At 49.1% G+C, this 18894-nt stretch overlaps 1 protein-coding gene across 1 annotated transcript in view; it reads right to left on the bottom strand.

Annotated features, from left to right (window-relative positions):
- Positions 1-18894, bottom strand: part of TG (thyroglobulin) — a 173757-nt gene that overhangs the window by 123375 nt on the left and 31488 nt on the right. Inside the window, exons 15-21 of the mRNA XM_044293695.1 lie at positions 15954-16062; positions 15597-15797; positions 7429-7638; positions 6935-7089; positions 6594-6756; positions 2964-3179; positions 2266-2415 (exon numbers count right to left, since the gene is read on the bottom strand). Of these exons, the coding sequence (XP_044149630.1) occupies positions 2266-2415; positions 2964-3179; positions 6594-6756; positions 6935-7089; positions 7429-7638; positions 15597-15797; positions 15954-16062 (1204 nt within the window). The remainder of the gene's footprint in view (positions 1-2265; positions 2416-2963; positions 3180-6593; positions 6757-6934; positions 7090-7428; positions 7639-15596; positions 15798-15953; positions 16063-18894) is intronic.

Genomic DNA, 18894 nt, shown 5'->3' with positions numbered 1-18894 from the left:
CATGAGCCCTGGTGGGGCTGAACTGGAGGAGAAGGAGGAGAACATTAATGCACAAGCAATGTGTAGCCAAATGAGTGTTTTTTCTACTCAGCTGACAGGAGAGGAGGAGCAGGAGCAGTGAGAGGAGCTACAGGGCAATAAGCAAAACGAGGCAGAGGACCCAGGCACACCGTGGCAGTATGGAGTGGAGATGAAGGTAGGGAGTCTCTCCGAGTCACTTGCACAAATGGCCCGATGCATGCTGACTTGCTTGCGTAGTGACAGCCGAATTGTCACCATTTTGCAAAGGGATTACTTCTGGCTCTCCACCTTGTTGGACCCTCGCTACCGGTCCAGAATGGGGGCTTTTTTTACACCCACTGAAAGGGAGGACAAACTGAACTACTACAGAGACATCCTATGTAGTCAGTTGGCCGCTGCCTATCTGCTCCATCATCCATCCTCTCGCAGGTCTGACTGGGGGGCCCTCTGCGCTCACGTTCCACTGCCATGGCTGCTGGGGAGGGGTGGGGTGGCAGGAGCAGTACCAGCTCCATTAGCAGCAGCCTGAGTCTTCAGTCGCTGATGAGCAGCTTTCTTCACCCGCATAGTGCAGAAACTACTCACCAGCAGCAGCAGCAGCTAGACCTGGAGCAGGACCTGAACCAGCAGGTGGTGGCATACTTGGAGTGCACCCTGCCACCCCACATTGAAGATCCGCTGGACTACTGGGCAGCCAAATTGGATTTGTGGCCGCAACTAGCAGAGTTTGTGCCCGGCCAGTAGTGTGGCATCAGAGTGGGTGTTTAGTGCGGCGGGGGCCATAGTTACTCCAAGGAGAACTCGCCTGTCCACCCAAAATGTGGAGAGACTAACCTTTGTCAAGATGAATCAGGCATGGATCAGCCAGGATTTCCAACCACCAATGCCTGATGCAGCTGACTAGATCATCCATGCCGCCTCACCAAAACCTTGAAAAAAGAGACCGGTTTCTTCTGGCTACCTGCCTCAGCTACTACTCTGATGCTGCCACCCGCCTGCTGCCACACATCTGATGCCAAGTGCTCCTTCTTGCACCCACCTTTGTCAGCGGGTACTGGTAATGCCACCCACCGCCCCACTCTGTCACCGGGTCACTCTGTGGTCTCCTGATGCTGCTGTTGCCTTATCCACACTAAGTCACCTTGCCACTCTGTGGCCTCCTTATGCTGCCACCACCTCCACACTCTGTTATTCTGCTACTCGTAGCCCTCCTCATACTGCTGCCAAGTCAAGACTCTGTCATTGTGCCATTCTGTGGCCTCCTCCTGATGCTGATGCCAACTCCAGACTCAACTTCTCATGCTGTTCCCACCCTCCCTAATTTATGACCGGGCCACTATTTTGCCTTTTGGCCTGGCTGACATTATCATTTATTTGACCCTTCTTCAGATCTGTCACCAGAAAGGAAAAATGAGACGCACAACGGATCCTGTCTGTGTAGCAGCTGTAAGGCCTGTATGGTCCATTCAGAATTGGCTTGCGATTTGGTAGCCAAAAGCAGGAGTGGGTACAAAACACAGAAGACATGCAAATATTCCATTCACGTGTCATCTCTGTTTTGGCTCCGCTCCTGTTTTTTTTGCATTCGCTATACTGATGGATTGCTGACCAAATGCTGACTGAGTGAAGGAGGATGCTCCACAGACAGTATCTGTTTTTTGGGGGTTATTGTTCTGACGGATCAGAGGAAGGGCAAAATAATCAATGACGTCAACACAAACTTACTGCTGACCCCCTCTCCACTCTGTCGGGGGCTCTACTTGTATAAGTGTTTAATAGAACAGGTTCTGTAGGCATCTATGTGGAATCAGCTGACGACGGTGTAAAAGGAGTGCGCTTCTTCTTGGCGCTAACATCGACCTGTAAGGCTGAGTTCATACTTGAGTTATTTGGTCAGTTTTGGCCCCGTAACTGCCCAAATAAGTGAAGTGCGCAGTGATTCTAAGAGCGACGCCTGTCATCTGCATGTCATACTGACTCACAGTATTATTTCACTACCAGACTCCCTATGCGTGTTACTGCAAGGCACAGTGTTCTACACCACTATACAGGCTCTCTGCAGCCAGGAAATAGCTGTGTTTTTTTACGAAATTTGCCGCAAATAAATTCGGATTGAAGCAAATTTTTTTGAAAAATTGGGCGAATCGGCCGAATCGATTTTTTTAAAAATTTGCTCATCTCTAGTGTCAGTGCCATTCTCTATAATGTGGCCGGGGGGCATAAACTATAAGGAGCTGTACTCACAGTGGCTGCGGCTATAGGCTCCAGAGTAGAGGGAGGTGGTGCCCAGCGGGCACCGCTGGCATCCACTTGCCCCAGCTTTTTCTTGATACGATCCCGCAGGGCAAGGTGTGCACTGCCCATCCACATAGTAACTTCCAGGTGGGCAGGTCCCTGTAAAGAGACAAGAGCGCCACATCTCAGGCTCATACTAAAGTGTGCTTTTACATAGGACTGCTGATAAGTTACCTTAACATAGAAAGTTAAATCAGAGAAGCAACCAAATGACAAACTCAGCTCTGCTACACCTATGTGTCTAGAAATCTTATGGCATGCATTTACGTTAGGTCTTCTACTCTAGTCACATTCAAACCTGCACTGAGAATTGCTCTTGCAGATAAAAGCTCACAGCTGGACTGATATCCTGTAATTCATGGTAGGTGTTTTAGCTGTGATAAACTGCAGTACACTGCTACATGTGAACACAGCATCAAAATGCACCTCTTGTAAGCATGCTCCGTGCAGAGAGGTCATATGCAGCCTGAAAGCGAAGAGCTGCAGACTGTTGAATGCAGCTCTGGATGTGAATGGAGTATATAAACTGACATTTGGTGCAAGAAAAAGGAATTTTGTTAGTTCTGATTCTGTTACTGTTGCTGTAAATCTTAAATTTCCCCTGAAAGGAACGATGGGTCATCTCCACGTAGGGAAATATCACATACCGCAGCCTCCCACATCCCTGATATCCTCTGTCCTGGAATTCAGAACTTTCTGGAAGCCGTCAGCACATTGGAGTGTGACCCGCAAGAAGGCGTCTTCTGGGAGGAAATCTGACTTATCTGCCTCAAACAGCTTGGAATCCAGATTCAGGGAGTAGTCGCCACGTCTGACAAGAGATAAGAGGCGCCCGACCAAGTCCTCGTCAGCAAGGGCAGATTCTGTTAGGGAGAGAAATGGAGAAACTGACACTAATGAGATCATAAGATCTTTCTATTATTGGTCTGGCACCAGCATAGACCGCAGCGCTGTACAGAGATCGTCACAAACTCCATGCAGATGTCACCACAGGTTGGATTCGAACCCAGGACCCCAAGATTAAGCACTGAGCCACCATTATTTATACCACTCCGTATATTTTCTTGAAAAAAAAACGGAAAAATCCAGCACACGCACTACGGAAAAAAATCCAATCTCTTTATTATGATCCTTTAAAATTCCATGAGCTGATCAGAAAGCTTTACGGTCTACGCGTTTCGACAATCTGTCCTATTCATGACCATACTGTGTAGCCAAATTTTCCGGCTTAAAAAAACCCTGCACCCACCTCAGACACTGCTCCCTTACCATGTGTGAATAATCACCAAATTGGAATGGCGGGTGCGTCTGGTGACATCATAAAATACAAAACTACTTGCAAAAAAGCTGGAAATATTTTGCTTTATCAGTGCTTAGAGGAGGACTCTGTATGGCCAATGATGGAGCACGAGGAGGCTCTACCCCTCAGTATCAGTATGGTTCTGCCATGTAAATGGGGTAATTGGGCATTGACCAAGAGCCCAGACTCTTAAGGGGACGTACAGCCCTCCTCCAAGAAACTGTACCTTATATCTTTATAGAGGACCAGTTTTCTGATACAAAGCTGCAAATCTCCTATCAATTCTGTCCACTAGGGGGTGTTTTGAGCTGTATAATTCCATATGCATTGAGCTCCCCCTAGTGGTGGATCCAGGCGGCCATAATATTATTTAATTCTATTTGAGAGTCTGGTTAGATGTAGTAAACTCCCATTGCATTTTACTGCTGTGTTGAAAGTGCGAGAGTTTTGTAGTTTTAGGACATGTATATCAAAGAGTAAGGGGTTCTCCGCGTAAAGGTGTTTCTATAAAAATCTGAATGTTCTTGTATGGTGGAGAAATTCACAGTTTGAGCACTGACCAGCTCCTTGTCCCTCATGACCTCAGCACGATGCCAGCTGGGCCAAGACCTGATACTCTGCAACATCTGCGGGCCAATGTGTCGCAGGATGCCATAGACAACCTGTATGCCTCCATGTCTAACTGTATCTCACCTTGTATTCAGGCTAGAGGACCTAGGGAAGTCTCCTCTCCAGGAGCAAATAAGGGTAAGTATTATCATCTCCCTGCACCTCTTTTTTGGCATAAAAAAAAGTTGCAAACCTCATGTTTGCGACTTTTTAAATGCCGCCCTTGCCACTTTTTGAAAGGGGGACATGGAGAGGGCAGGCAAACAGCCCGAGGATGACGAGGCCTGCTCCACTTTGATAAATCTCCCCCATAGTACTCTGGGACGTCTTGGGCTCTACATAATACACCCAATGTGGTAATAGGGATAAGAAATGTACTAAGAGTGTCAGTTATAAGTTTGGCTTTGCTTTGTGTGCCTGCACCAAATTTATGAACCGATGCACCTTAATAATATATGTGACGTGAGTGCAATATAAGTGTAGACCAGGGGGCTGCCTGGTGTGAGATGGGAAAGTTGCATATAGTAAATGAGCCATAACCCAGGTCTAATCCGGAGTTTTCGTCTAGAAAATGGAACTGTTGCAGAACTGACGACCAAAATGTTGCAAAATAAACTGCAAAAAGTCACAAAAAAAGTTGCAAAAGCTCCACCTGTGACTTTTTTAGACCAGAAAAAAAGTGCTCATTTATGAACTATGGTACGCCTACGTTCTCAGGATAAAAATATTGTAGAGGCAGAAAACCTGACTGTTTTCAGTAATAACGGAACGTGGTCAATGTAGCGGTCATCAGATGCAGCTCTCGCGATGACTGTACATCCTCAGCATTAACACTTTGGCGGTGTGACCGTCTGCACCACTATTTATAGATGACTTCTTCTGAGGGGACGTGGAGTCTATTTTTAATAAATGCAGAAGAATAATTTGTATTATTAGATTATTACCAGAATGATAAACTATGCATGGAAAAAATGTGCACAGGAAAAAGGTGTATGGGTAAAGTGTGTGCACCCCCCATGCCAAATTCAAGTTAAAGAGGAGCTGTAACTACTTTAATCTCCCATGTAATAGCAATTCTGGAGCATCTGTTCTTATGGCTCTACGTCATGCCACTCCTCTATTATTCAGACTAAAAGTTTTAATGAATTACTAGCAGGTTGCAATAAAGGTCCAGCTGGGTTTTACCTGCCCAGTCTGACACTATCCAATCAGTGCTGCCAGTGCAGGGACCCCCCCCCCAACTGGTAACACCCAGCTAAGCCTTCTTTGCAAACTGCTAGGAATTCAATAACTTTTAGAAGGAATAATAGAGGAGCACATCATAGACTCAAAAGAATAGATGCTTCAGAATTGTCATTACATGGAGAATGCGAGTAATTACCAAAACAGACATCTCAGGAGAGGAGACAGCAACTCTTTAAGTTAAAGTAACCTCCACCTAAACTATATCATCCATATAATGCTTTGCTGTTATTTCTCAAAACGTCATTAAGACATTGTGAGGTCTGAGCCCCAGAATAGACACCGTATAATGTGCTTAGCACACCATGGAGTTAGCAGGAATACCAGGTGGCACATGCGCAGAGTGTGCGGCTGCTCAGCAAATCGCAGTAAAAAGCTAGTTTGACTTACTCGTCTAACACACTTGTTCTTACTTGAATTCTTGATGTTGACCTGCCTTGCTGTAGTGGTCTTCTGCTTTGTACCCAACTATCCCACATGCCCAGCTCTGCTGAACCATCATTACCAAACCCTTTGCTTCTGTACTACTCTACTATACAGTGCTTCATAACCGATCTGCTTAACCTCCATTACCAGACCTTGGCTGTCAGACTACAATTATGTTCCACCATGATACAACATTTCCATATCTGACTGACCCTCATTGCTGACTTCTGGACGGCCTGACCTCTCTTCTGTACAAAATCTTTCCACTACATTTAGAGACTTCTGAAATTTGTCGATACCCACATCAAGTGCTTCGATTTGGTCTGTTCCCCCTCCTACCTGCCAGGGAATCTGCTCTAGAACAAGCTGGAGGAACCAAAGTCCTGGAGCTAGCCGAGTACCTCAACCCTAGCCAAAGTCATGGGAAAAGAGGGCTAAAAAATGCCCTCCAGTCAGCTCTTGACCCAAGTATCGCAGGAATCGGCTAGACCACTTTAGCTATGGTTGGCTTACAAATAGCCCCATCAATGAGCAACCAAGGTTGGTTATTGCAAACTACGAAAATATCAAGCAAGAGGCCAAGAAGATCTCAAGAGACCTGATGGTTGATAAAGTTGAGGGCATCCATGGAGGCCTTCTCTAAATGACATGACTTCAAATCAAAAACCCTCAATGAGCTCTCCTCAATCCAAGTACTTACCAATGTCATGTAAGCTAGGCAGATAGGACACTGGAATTTGTTGTAGCTGAGCCGTCCATGTTACATTCACTCCTAGTCGGTTTGAGGACAAACAGTCAACATGGACCGTGGAGTCATCACATAAGGATAGACGTCCTTCTCCGTCACTCTCAAAGCTTTGTATCTGGATAACAACACAAAATCAAAATCTACTGGAGTTTATTAAAATCAGTGGCCATCCAATCATTCTGTTGGTTCCTGGCAGTTCTATGGAAGACTTTCCAGGACGGAGGAACAAAAATGTGAATTTCAGAAGATTGAAGAAGCTGAAGGTCCTGCACAAACAAAAAAGTACTGCTTACCTGAATTTCACACAATCCTCGTGATTTCAGATCATCCAATATAAAAGATTGAAAGCTTTGTAGTACCCCAGCGTAGTCACCCATGCACATTTTACCAGGAGGCAGCATGAGCTGGAACCAGGCCTGAGTTTGGACCGTTTGGAAGAACTCCAGCCCTATAAATAGTTTGAAGCTCATTACTACAGATATTCAATAAACCAGATGCAGCAGAGCTGACTATAACAAGCCAGGTTTTACAATTTCAGCTCTGCTTCTGTACAGGTGTCTGGTGTCCAAAAAGTTGGATGGGTAAAAAGTTTTTTCAGACATACAGTGTAGAGTTCCAAATCCCCTGCATAGACAAGTATATAATAAAATGCTCTCCACTCTCTGTTATGCTGTGTACAACCTCCTCCCCCTCCCCGCTGCTATCTCTAACACTGAGAGAAAGCCATTCAAAACACAGGCAATGCTTGTCCTGTGAGTGTAGCCTTAGGCTAGCATTAGGGTCTTACTTTGACAGGCCTGGACATGAGGAGGCTGTGGGGTCCATCGTTGAGTTTTTGGGTCACAGGTGAATACACTACTGGGGAACATATTGTTGTAGCCCTTGTGACACACAACACGACATCTCTGTGACTTCTCCCCTGACTCCAAATCCTCCTGACAGAAAACAGATCCGTGCTGGATATCCTGGGCATCAAATGGAAAAGGACACTGCGGAGCTGTCAGAGACAAAGCATTTCCAAATTAGCAGAGACATTTTTCAGATTAGAAGAAAGAGGAATAGAAAAAAAAATGTGTCAGTCTCACAAGTTCTAAGATGGATAATATTTTTCACAGTTTCCCACTTATAAATTATGTAAATGCACTCAAACCGACATATAAAATTAATTATGGGTGTAGTACTCTTCTTATAAGCAAAGAAAATACTCCAGAATGATCCAATCCTGCAAAATATTTTTGACTACAGAAAAAAATAATTCCATATTTACACTAGATTACTTATCCTGTACTGATCCTGATTTGCATCCTGTATTATTCTCCAGAGCTGCACTCTCTATTCTGCTGGTGCAGTCACTGTGTACATACATTACATTACTTATCCTGTACTGATCCTGAGTTACAAACTGTATTATACTCCAGAGCTGCACTCATTATTCTGCTGGTGCAGTCACTGTGTACATACATTACATTACTTATCCTGTACTGATCCTGAGTTTTACATCAGACACGGAGGCTTCATATTGCTTTCTCTTCCTTTACTGATCACCATAGCAGCAAGGAGAAACAAAAAACAAATGCAAATGGTCACCATAGCAACCCATATGTCCCACCCCTACAGCCCCAATATAAGGCTGCGTCCAAGGCGGTACTTCCTCTTTCTTGCTGCTCACCAGATAAGTGACATTTTATTTTATCTGCTGACTGTTATTCCCTAAGAGTTTAATTCTGGCTATTCCCCGGGTTATATTTCTCCCCTGGGGTTTGTTTTCTCCCTTTAGGTGTTTACGTTTAGGCAGCGAGATATAGATATATATTTTATCTTTGTTTCCCCTGTCGGGGCATCCTCTGCCTACCCCAGTAGTACTGGGACCTGATCGCGCGCGGCGTTTTCCCTGGGGCCCCTTCCGCTCGTCCCCTCTCTTCTACAGCAGGTAGCAGGGTTATGTGCAGTACCATCGGATCTGTGGTCTAACTCTGTTTATCCCCTGGGACTTTTACTTGGGACTCCCCACAGTGCCGGGCCGATTCTCTGGCCTTGCCGCCATTTTACCTCCCCTGTGCTGGGCACTCCCCTCTGGCACGCCCCTCACCTTGCGCGCGTCTTCGCTCTGGTCGGCGCCCTTTTCTCCCCGCTTTCGCGCTCACTCTGGCTGTCTGGAGCGAGATCTCGCGAGATTCCGGCGGCCATTTTGGTTCCCGTTCCCGCGAGATCTCGCTTCATCCGGTCTCCTGCGTGACGGCTGCCGGTTCCTCTGTGTTAGCGCTCCTCTCCTCTCGCTCCTGGGGTGATTAACCCCTCAGTTAACTGGCGCTGCGTTTTCTTTGGCCTCCGGCTCTCCTCTCTGCCCTCTCCTTACAGGTGCCCTGTTTCTTTTACTTAGCAGCATGGACCCCTCGGCCCAATCTCCCCCTAGGGGTGGAACCTCTGGCAATATTAGTCTCCCTGGCTCAGACTCACAGGCGCAACTCATCCAGCGCTCTGTGTCTGATGCAATCCTGCAGGCCATGGGTTCCATGTCCACGGTTTTGTCCCAGACCATCTCCCAGGCCCTGTCTGCACACCCCCTAGCTGGGGCCAGACTTGCTCCACCTGAGACTGCACAGCACTCTTTTGCTGCTGAACCTCCTGTGGGACAGGAGACGATGACCGGTGTGTTGATGACCACCCCAGACGACGCGCTGAGGTCGCGTAAGAGAGCTTGTCCCCGCCAGGCTGACAAATCGCGGGTGTGGAAGCACGCTAGAGCCCTAGCGGATGCCGTCTCTGACTCGGATCTGGGTTCGGGCCCGGAGGATCCAGCAGAGGCTTCTGATTTTTCTGAGGAGGATGACTCCCCTCGGGGGTCCGACCCCATTGCCACTCCCCCTGCTATGCCTTTAGCTGTAGGTTCCTCCACTACCTCAGCTGACAATTTACCTTTGGATTCCTCCGGGGCCCCCATGTTTGATCCTGAGGCCCTCCATCATCCCAGATCAGCGGAGTGGCTCCCCGATTCCCAGATTAGCAGCTATCTGGAGCATTGGGCCCGTCGTCCTCTGTCCAAAGAGGCGCGCAGTAAACTACGGGCTGAGTGTCCTCGGCCCATTATACCCCATAAGGTCTGCGACACGCCCGTCGTGGACCCAAAGATGACCCAGTTTTTGTCTAAGTCTGGGTGGAATGCCAAGAAGGGTTTGGATTCGGCCCTTAGAGGCTGCCAGGATAAGCTACTGGATATTTTCGGTCCACTGGCAAAGATTATGGAGTTGGCGGAGTCCGCCAGACAGGAGGGTTCCCACATTGACCCGGAGGAGCTCACGGGCTGGGCCCAGAGGGCGATTTGCATCGCCGGGGGAACCAATGCGTCCCTATCTGTGGAGAGGCGCAAGGCCATCCTGCTTAGGATAGACCCCAAGCTCATTAATCTCGCCCAGACGGAGACGGGCAAAGAGGCGGAAGGCCTACTTTTTGGGGACTCCTTTATTAAGGACCTCAGCCGCTTCGTCGGCACGTTTTCCGCTCTGGACAAGGCGCAGGCCACTATGCGCAAAGTCTTCCAGGGCCGGGTCTCTCACAGGGCCGGCAGCAACAGGGGCCGTCTGTCCGGCCGTTCCAGCACCCGAGGCAGGGGTGTTTCCAGAGGCTCCTTCTCCCAGCGAGCTGCGTTTCAAGACCAGCGGTCTCCCCAGACGTTCTTCCCATCCAGAGGGGGACAATGGCGCTCCCGTTCCTTCCGAGGAAACACGGCTCCCCGCAAGTTTTCCGGTAAGTCAGACCCCGGTCGGGGATTCTTCGGTACCTTATGTAGGGGGCAGACTTCGGCATTTTTTACCCGCTTGGGAACTAATCACATCAGACCCGTGGGTTCTGGGGACGGTCAGGGGCTTCTCCATAGAGCTCATAGACACCCCTTGCTCGGTACAGCTCCCGCCGGCCCCTCTTCGGAGGGGATCGGACTCCGCTCGGGTGGACGAGGAGCTCTCTTCCCTTTTCCTCAAGGGGGCCATAGAGAGAGCTCACGGTCACTCAAGGGGGGTGATAAGCAACATTTTCTTAGTCCAGAAGAAAGGGGGGCAGATGCGTCCCGTCATCAATCTCCGGGCGCTAAACAGCATCGTGCGGTACCGACACTTCAAGATGGAGGGCATCCATCTACTTCGGGACCTCCTCTCCCCCGGGGATTGGCTCGTGAAGCTGGATCTGAAGGACGCGTACCTGACGGTCTCGGTGGCCCCCCAGTCCAGGGATCTCCTTCGTTTCCTCTGGAAGGGCGAGGTTTGGAGATTCACATGCCTTCCATTCGGCTTGTCGTCGGCTCCGTGGTGTTTCACCAAGCTCCTGCGTCCGGTCATGGCCTGGCTGAGGAGTCGCGGGGTGCGCCTCATAATTTATCTGGACGACATCCTCCTGATGCATCAGTCCAGATCGTCGCTGCTGCAACACCTCCGATGGACGTCGGATCTCCTGGAGTCGCTCGGTTTCCTACTCAACTTGGAGAAGTCTTGGCTCACTCCCTCCCAGAGGTTGGACTTCCTCGGCTTCACGGTGGACTCGATCTCGGAATCCCTCAGCCTGCCGGGGGACAAGTTACGGTCCATTCGCAAGGAACTGCGACGGGCGTTGACCAATGCCCACCTGTCCCTGCGTCATCTAGCCCGCATCATCGGCCTGCTGGCATCCTCCATACAGGCGGTCTTCCCGGCGCCCTTGCATTACCGGGCCCTACAGCGCTTGAAGATTGCGCACCTCCGCTCGGGGGCCTCCTTTGCGGACATGGTGGACTTGGATGCGGAGGCCAAGGAAGAGATCCGTTGGTGGATCGCCAATCTGGAAGCTTGGAACGGCAGGGCGATTTTTGGCTTCCAGCCGGAGTTCACCATCGAGTCGGATGCCAGCCTTCAGGGCTGGGGAGCACACTGCGACGGGGTCTCCACCGGGGGGCCTTGGTCGCAGGTCGAGACGCGCTTGCACATCAATGCCTTAGAGTTGCTGGCCGGCTCTTTGGCCGTCAAGAGTTTTACCAACGGTTTGGCCAATGCATGTATCCGTCTCCGGATGGACAATATTTCAGCGGTTCGCTACATCAACCGTTTGGGCGGAACCCAGTCGGCTACCCTGGCGGGGTTGGCGAAGGATTTTTGGGCGTATTGTCTCTCCAGGGACATCATGGTGCAAGCCGAGTACCTGCCGGGACTTCACAACGTACGGGCGGATTGGAGTTCCCGCCATCTTACGGACGGCAGCGACTGGCAGTTGGACCCGTCGATTTTCTCGGAGGTGTCGTCCAGATGGGGACCCTTTTCCGTGGACTTGTTCGCCTCCCGGCTCAACGCTCACCTCCCTCGGTTCTACAGTTGGCGCCCGGATCCGGAGGCGATGGCGGCGGACGCGTTTCTGCAGGACTGGTCCTCCGGCCTTCTCTATGCTTTTCCCCCATTCATGATGATTCCTCGGATGCTTCTCCAGGTGCGTCGCCATCGGGCGGAGTTGGTGGCGATAGTCCCGTTCTGGGAATCTCAGGTATGGTTCCCGTCTCTCCTGGAGCTTCTGGTGGACATCCCAGTCCTTCTTCCGAACCCGACCTCTCTCCTGCGCTGCCCTCAGGGGACTCTCCACCCCCTGCTCCTGGACGGATCCCTTCGTTTGATGGCCTGCCGGCTCTCAGGACTCCAGGAGCGGTCGACGGAATTTCGGAGGCAGCTAGGCGCCTCTTGGACGACGCTTGGGCTCCCGGCACCCGAAAATCTTATCGGGCGGCCTGGCGAACTTGGGCTGGCTGGTGCGTGGAACGGGACCTGGATCCCGTTTCAGCTCCTGTAGCTCAGTTGCTTCAATTCCTCACCTCTCTGTTTGAAGGGGGTAAGGCTTACAGGACGATCAACCTTTTTCGTTCGGCGATCTCTTCATCGCACCTGGGGTTTGATGGCGTTCCGGCAGGACAGCATCCTTCCGTTTCGCGCCTCCTCCGAGGCGCACGTCTTTCTCGGCCTCCCCGCCCGAGGTTTTCTTCCACTTGGGATGTTTCCCTGGTACTTACCTTTTTGTCCTCTTGGCCTTCCAATGCTGACCTTTCCTTACGTCAGCTTTCCGCGAAGTTGCTCACGCTCTTTTGCTTGATTTCTTGTAAAAGAGTTTCTGATGTGCGGGCTCTGGACCACGACGCCAGATCCTTCACCCCGGAGGGCGTGTCATTTAACATTTCAAGACGCACGAAAACGAGCATCCGGGTCGTTTCGTATCCCAGCTTTCCAGCTTCCCCGGCCTTGTGTCCGGTAGCTTGCTTGAGAGAGTACGAGGCCAGGACTCGTCCTCACAGGTCTCCGACTGTGCCGCAGTTGTTTCTCTCCATCCGTCACCCGTTCGGCCCGGTGACTAGCCCCACCTTGGCCCGTTGGTTAAAATGGGTTATGGCTCTTGCCGGTGTGGACACTTCGGTGTTTACAGCTCATTCGGCGCGCGGGGCGGCGTCTACCTCCTTGGCGGTCTCGGGTGCTCGCCTGGAGGACATCCTGCGATTGGCGGACTGGTCGAGTTCCTCCACGTTCCGTGAGTATTATTTCCGTCCTCCTCCTCATTTATTTGATCCCTTGGTTAACCAGCTTTGAACTAGCAATATGAAGCCTCCGTGTCTGATGTAAAACTTAATGATTTTCCTAGTCTACGACGTAAAGTCATAGTTTTATTAAGACACGGAGGCGAATATTGCCCTCCCTTCCCTCCCCTGGACTCTGGTTGTATGGGGGGGGGTATGTTCGGCCGCTTACCTCTACTTAGTGGGTAGGCAGGGTTTTGGGTCTGTTAGTACGCTGGGAGGGTTCAGTTGTTCGCCATTATGTGCTCGTGCTTGAATGTATGCTTACCATCGTCCTGGGCCTGTGGTGTCCACTGGAGATGGGTTTTGGCTGGTGCCATGACCTCGCTTTATCGGTGTTTATCTCTCTTGTTCTTTCAGGTTGAGTCTTCATGCCTTTGATTGCTCCTGTTTTGGATGAGGTTGTTCCCTCCGGCTCCTGCTGCTTCCACGTTGGATGTGCTGGGAGTCTTGGATGTTGGTTCCAGTCCGTCTCCTGATGTGGATCCTGTCGCTGGAGAGTTCCTGCTTGGATTCTGAGGGGTTCGTTGGCGCGGATTGTTCTTGGACTGTTCCTGAGTTGCTGTTCGTTGGTTGTTATGGACTGGTTCGCAGAGAAAGAGGAAGTACCGCCTTGGACGCAGCCTTATATTGGGGCTGTAGGGGTGGGACATATGGGTTGCTATGGTGACCATTTGCATTTGTTTTTTGTTTCTCCTTACTGCTATGGTGATCAGTAAAGGAAGAGAAAGCAATATTCGCCTCCGTGTCTTAATAAAACTATGACTTTACGTCGTAGACTAGGAAAATCATTAAGTTACATCCTGTATTATACTCCAGAGCTGCACTCTCCATTTGCCTGGATTATTTAAAAGTAGCACTGACTCTGACCACTATAGTGATTGTATATAGGTACTTAGGTCAATAAAGGAACATACCTAACAAGTTCAACCTTCCTCAGAAATAGCTCTTACTGTAAAGAACTCTTTCCTATATTGCTGCCTGAATTGCCTTTCCGCCATATGTAAGGAAAGTATACTGTTACTCATTACAGTATTGTCACGGCTGAAAATGGGGAAAACCCTCAGCCATGCGATGCCCGATGATGTTAGGCTGCTCGGCCAGGAAGACAGGATTAGGGAGCAGGTCACCTCCTAACGCGTCCCTAACCTGACCCTAACTCCTAGCTGCATGGGCCGACCTTTAAGGTAGAAGGACCCATGCTCCGGAACCTCGGATCCCTAACTCACCCTCCGTCCGGTCCCTGGACTAGGAGTCAGGGTAAGACGGCCTGTTCCTCCAGGATACGGAGGAACAGGGGTCTCAATGGCCAAGCTGCTGGGAAAAGGGGAACACAAACAGACTAACGGAAATGGCAGGCGAACTAAGTAGTTCCACCAACCTGCCACAGCCTAGCTGACTGGATCCCTTTGCACACAGGAATCCAGAACCATTAGCTGCACAAACCAACACACAACACCATAGGTGCAATAAAGAAGCATAAAACCAAACACATCTTCAAGACACCAAACAACATTATTATTTTGCTATGACCAGAAGGATGGCCCCCACTGGCAGTTGGTAAGTAACCAGGAGGATGTCTCCAGCAAGCATGGCTGAAGCACCCTCTCTGGCTACTGCCTACAACTGAGGCTTTATAGGGCCAAGAGGCCACACCCAACAGTCAGACACACCCCGTGACACACACACACACACAGAAAGAGAGTTAACCCTTCCAATACCACAGAAGGGAAAACACAATTAAAAAGGGGAAGTGTCCAAAACACGAAACACACTGTGGCTGTTGCCGCAGGCAACGACATGGGTGGCACTCATGTCCTGGGAGTCAGCCCGAAGGCCGGGACACTGCCACCACATGTACACTATACAACCAAACGTTGCCACGGGCAACCACAGTGAGGGGAAGATGTAAGTGCACACCACACATAAACAAAGTGCACACAGACATACAAAAGTGCATACAAACTCGCACACAACTCCAAGGGAACCGCACACATAGCTGTTGTCCGCGGCAACCGCACTTGAGGCCAACAACATATTGCCTCCAGCTGCGGTTGACACTACAACCCAAACCGCGGGCAACTGTATGCGGCTCCCAAGGAGTCACGGCCATAACATGGTCGTGACAAGTATTCGGAATGAATGGATCAGGTCAGTTCACCCAAAAATCTCTTTTGCAGCTGCTGCCTGACATTGAGCACTGCTGTGTAGATGACTTGCAAAAAGTATAGTCAACTCCTTCTCTTCTTGTGCAGCTTTCTTTTATACTTTCAATTGTTTAATTTTTTTTAAAGCTCTGCTTGCTGTCAGTGAGGGAAAACATTGTCTCAATCACTCCATCAATGTGAAGATAATAAAACCCGTTTGGGTACAATTGGTCGTACCTTGACAGCTAGGTCCTGACTTTTCGGACATGGTCACTTGTGTTCCTGCAGCCTCTTCACCATGTGTGAAGACACAGACACACTGATTTCTCTCCAGATCGCACTGCTCCCGGGTGGGGTTTCCATTTTCATCACACGAGGGAATAATCTGCCCACCCAGAACCCTATCTTCAGATTTACGGATGGTGCAAAGACCAGGACCTGTGAACATAATGGTGTTGATCATCTCATATACGCCAATTGCCTCCGGAGCTGCACTCAGAACTTTTTCTAGGTTTTAAGCCAATCGTGCGTGTGTTACATTGTTAGCTATTGGATTTTCCAAACAAATCATCTGATTGGCTGCACGGTACTCACATGTGATGTTCTCGAAACTATCGATGTCTTGTAAGACAACTTTGCCGCTTATCGGATGCACGCACCAGGATTCGGTCTCTGATTTTTGCAAAGTAGCATATTGCCCGGACTAAAAGAAGAAAGCTCTGTGTTATTCTCACAAGAAATTACCTTAAAGGGGTCATAGGACTCCCACCGAGCACGAGAATGGGGGTCCTCGAGTCCCCTATGTGAAAGGAGTGGTAGTGGGCATGCCTGACTACCCTCACCCCCTTCACCCCGTGCAGAGCTCGGCTATAACCTCCTGTCCCATATAAGTGAATGGAGCGGTGGTAACTAGTGTTGATCGAGCACCAAAGTGCTCTGGTGCTGAAGTAGAACACTTTGGGATCCTCTACAAAGCAACAGAGCACAATGGAAGTTGCTCTGAAGAGGGGAGGGTGTCTGGTTCACAGGAAAAGGTCAGAAATTGATGGAAACACCACTGAAATGGTTCGGGACCAGCATGGGGAGGATGTCTGGATGCATCATAGAAACATAGAAAGTGTCAGCAGATAAGAACCATTTGGCCCATCTAGTCTGCCCAATATACTGAATACTATGGATAGCCCCTGGCCCTATCTTATATGAAGGATGGCCTTATGCCTATCCCATGCATGCTTAAACTCCTTCACTGTATTTGCAGCTACCACTTCTGCAGGAAGGCTATTCCATGCATCCACTACTCTCTCAGTAAAGTAATACTTCCTGATATTACTTTTAACCCTTTGCCCCTCTAATTTAAAACTATGTCCTCTTGTAGCAGTTTTTCTTCTTTTAAATATTCTCTCCTCTTTTACCTTGTTGATTCCCTTTATGTATTTAGCAGTTTCTATCATATCCCCTCTGTCTCGTCTTTCTTCCAAGCTCTACATGTTAAGGTCCTTTAATCTTTCCTGGTAAGTTTTATCCTGCAATCCATGGACCAGTTTAGTAGCTCTTCTCTGAACTCTCTCCAAAGTATCAATATCCTTCTGGAGATATGGTCTCCAGTACTGAGCACAATACTCCAGATGAGGTCTCACTAGTGCTCTGTAGAGCGGCATGAGCGCCTCCCTCTGTCTACTGGTAATGCCTCTCCCTATACACCCAAGCATCCTGCTAGCATTTCCTGCTGCTCTATGACATGGTCTGCCTACCTTTAAGTCTTCTGAAATAATGATCCCTAAATCCCTTTCCTCAGATGCTGAGGTTAGGACTGTATCACTGGTTTTATATTCTGCTCTTGGGTTTTTACGCCAGATTTTTGACCATTCCTCTAGTTTTCCTAAGTCCTTTTCCATTTGGTGTATTCCTCCAGGAACATCAACCCTGTTACAAATCTTTGTGTCATCAGCAAAAAGACACACCTTACCATCGAGGCCTTCTGCAATTTCGCTGATAAAGATATTAAACAATATGGGTCCCAGAACAGATCCCTGAAGTACCCCACTGGTAACAAGACCTTGGTCTGAATATACTCCATTGACTACAACCCTCTGTTGTCTGTCCCTCAGCCACTGCCTAATCCATTCAGCAATATGGGAGTCCAAGCCCAAAGACTGCAATTTATTGATAAGCCTTCTATGTGGGACAGTATCAAAAGCCTTACTAAAGTCTAGATAAGCGATGTCTACTGCACCTCCGCCATCTATTATTTTAGTCACCCAATCCAAAAAATCTATAAGATTAGTTTGACATGATCTCCCTGAAGTAAACCCATGCTGTTTTCTATCTTTCAATTCATGGGATTTAAGATGTTCCACAATCCTCTCCTTAAGTATGGTTTCCATTAATTTCCCCACTATTGATGTCAGGCTTACTGGCCTATAGTTGCCCGATTCCTCCCTACTACCTTTCTTGTTAATGGGCACAATATTTGCTAATTTCCAATCTTCTGGGACGACTCCTGTTGCCAGTGATTGGTTAAATAAATCTGTTAATGGTTTTGCTAGTTCACCGCTGAGCTCTTTTAATAGCTTTGGGTGTATCCCATCAGGCCCCTGTGACTTATTTGGACTCTTGGACTCCCAGGTCGCTGCTGGGAACGATGTTGTCCGAGTAGTGCGCCACTTTTACAGACTGACAATAATACGCACCAAACCGAAGATAAAATCGATTTTAGAGGAAAAATTGTTATATTCAATTGTATATAAAGTGCAAGTGCTGCCAAAAATTACAAGGAAGAGGCACTCCGATAAAAAATTAGGGGTGAGGGTCTGATGCTGAGCTGACCTTCTAAAACATTAGGGGTGAGGGTCTGCTGCTGAGCTCAGCATCTAAAACGTTATGGGCGAGGGCCTGCTGGAGACCCTCTAAAACATTAGGGGCGAAGGTCTGTTGCTGAGCTGACCATCTAAAACATTAGGGGTGAGGGTCTGCTGCTGAGCTGACCATCTAAAACATTAGGGGTGAGGGTCCGCTGCTGAGCTGACCTTCTAAAACATTAGGAGCGAGGGCAGCCTAATAAGCATGTTAATATGATGGAGGAGGAGGACGGGAAAAGGGAGATTTAACCATATACCCTTTTTTACAGTGTATTCAATACACCATAAAAGCCACATTAAGAGTGCCTTTATGTTCAGCCGCTTTCCTCTGCTGGAGTAGAGAAGTCAGGGCCAATCCAGGCCTTGTTCATTTTGATAAGAGTCACCCTGTCAGCATGTTCAGTTGACAGTCGGATGCACTTATCCAAGGCGTAGAGCGCCAGTTCGTGCCACGTGTCCAGCTTGGACACCCAATAGTTGTCAGGCACAGAGGGATCACTGAGGATGCTGACACTTCCAAAACTTTTCCCTCCTTGTGACACTAGGCCGCCATCAGGGTGAGGTTGCTGGCGGGGTGTCATGAAACTGTCCAAGGCCTTGGCGAGTGTTGCCTTGCCTCTGTTGGAACTGCTGCGTGTTCCCCTCGTCTTCCCTCCTCGGTTGCCCAACGAACTACG

The sequence above is a fragment of the Bufo gargarizans genome, chromosome 5 (genome assembly GCF_014858855.1).
Source record: "Bufo gargarizans isolate SCDJY-AF-19 chromosome 5, ASM1485885v1, whole genome shotgun sequence".
NCBI lineage: Eukaryota > Metazoa > Chordata > Amphibia > Anura > Bufonidae > Bufo > Bufo gargarizans.
This window is presented reverse-complemented; position numbering and strand designations above follow the sequence as displayed.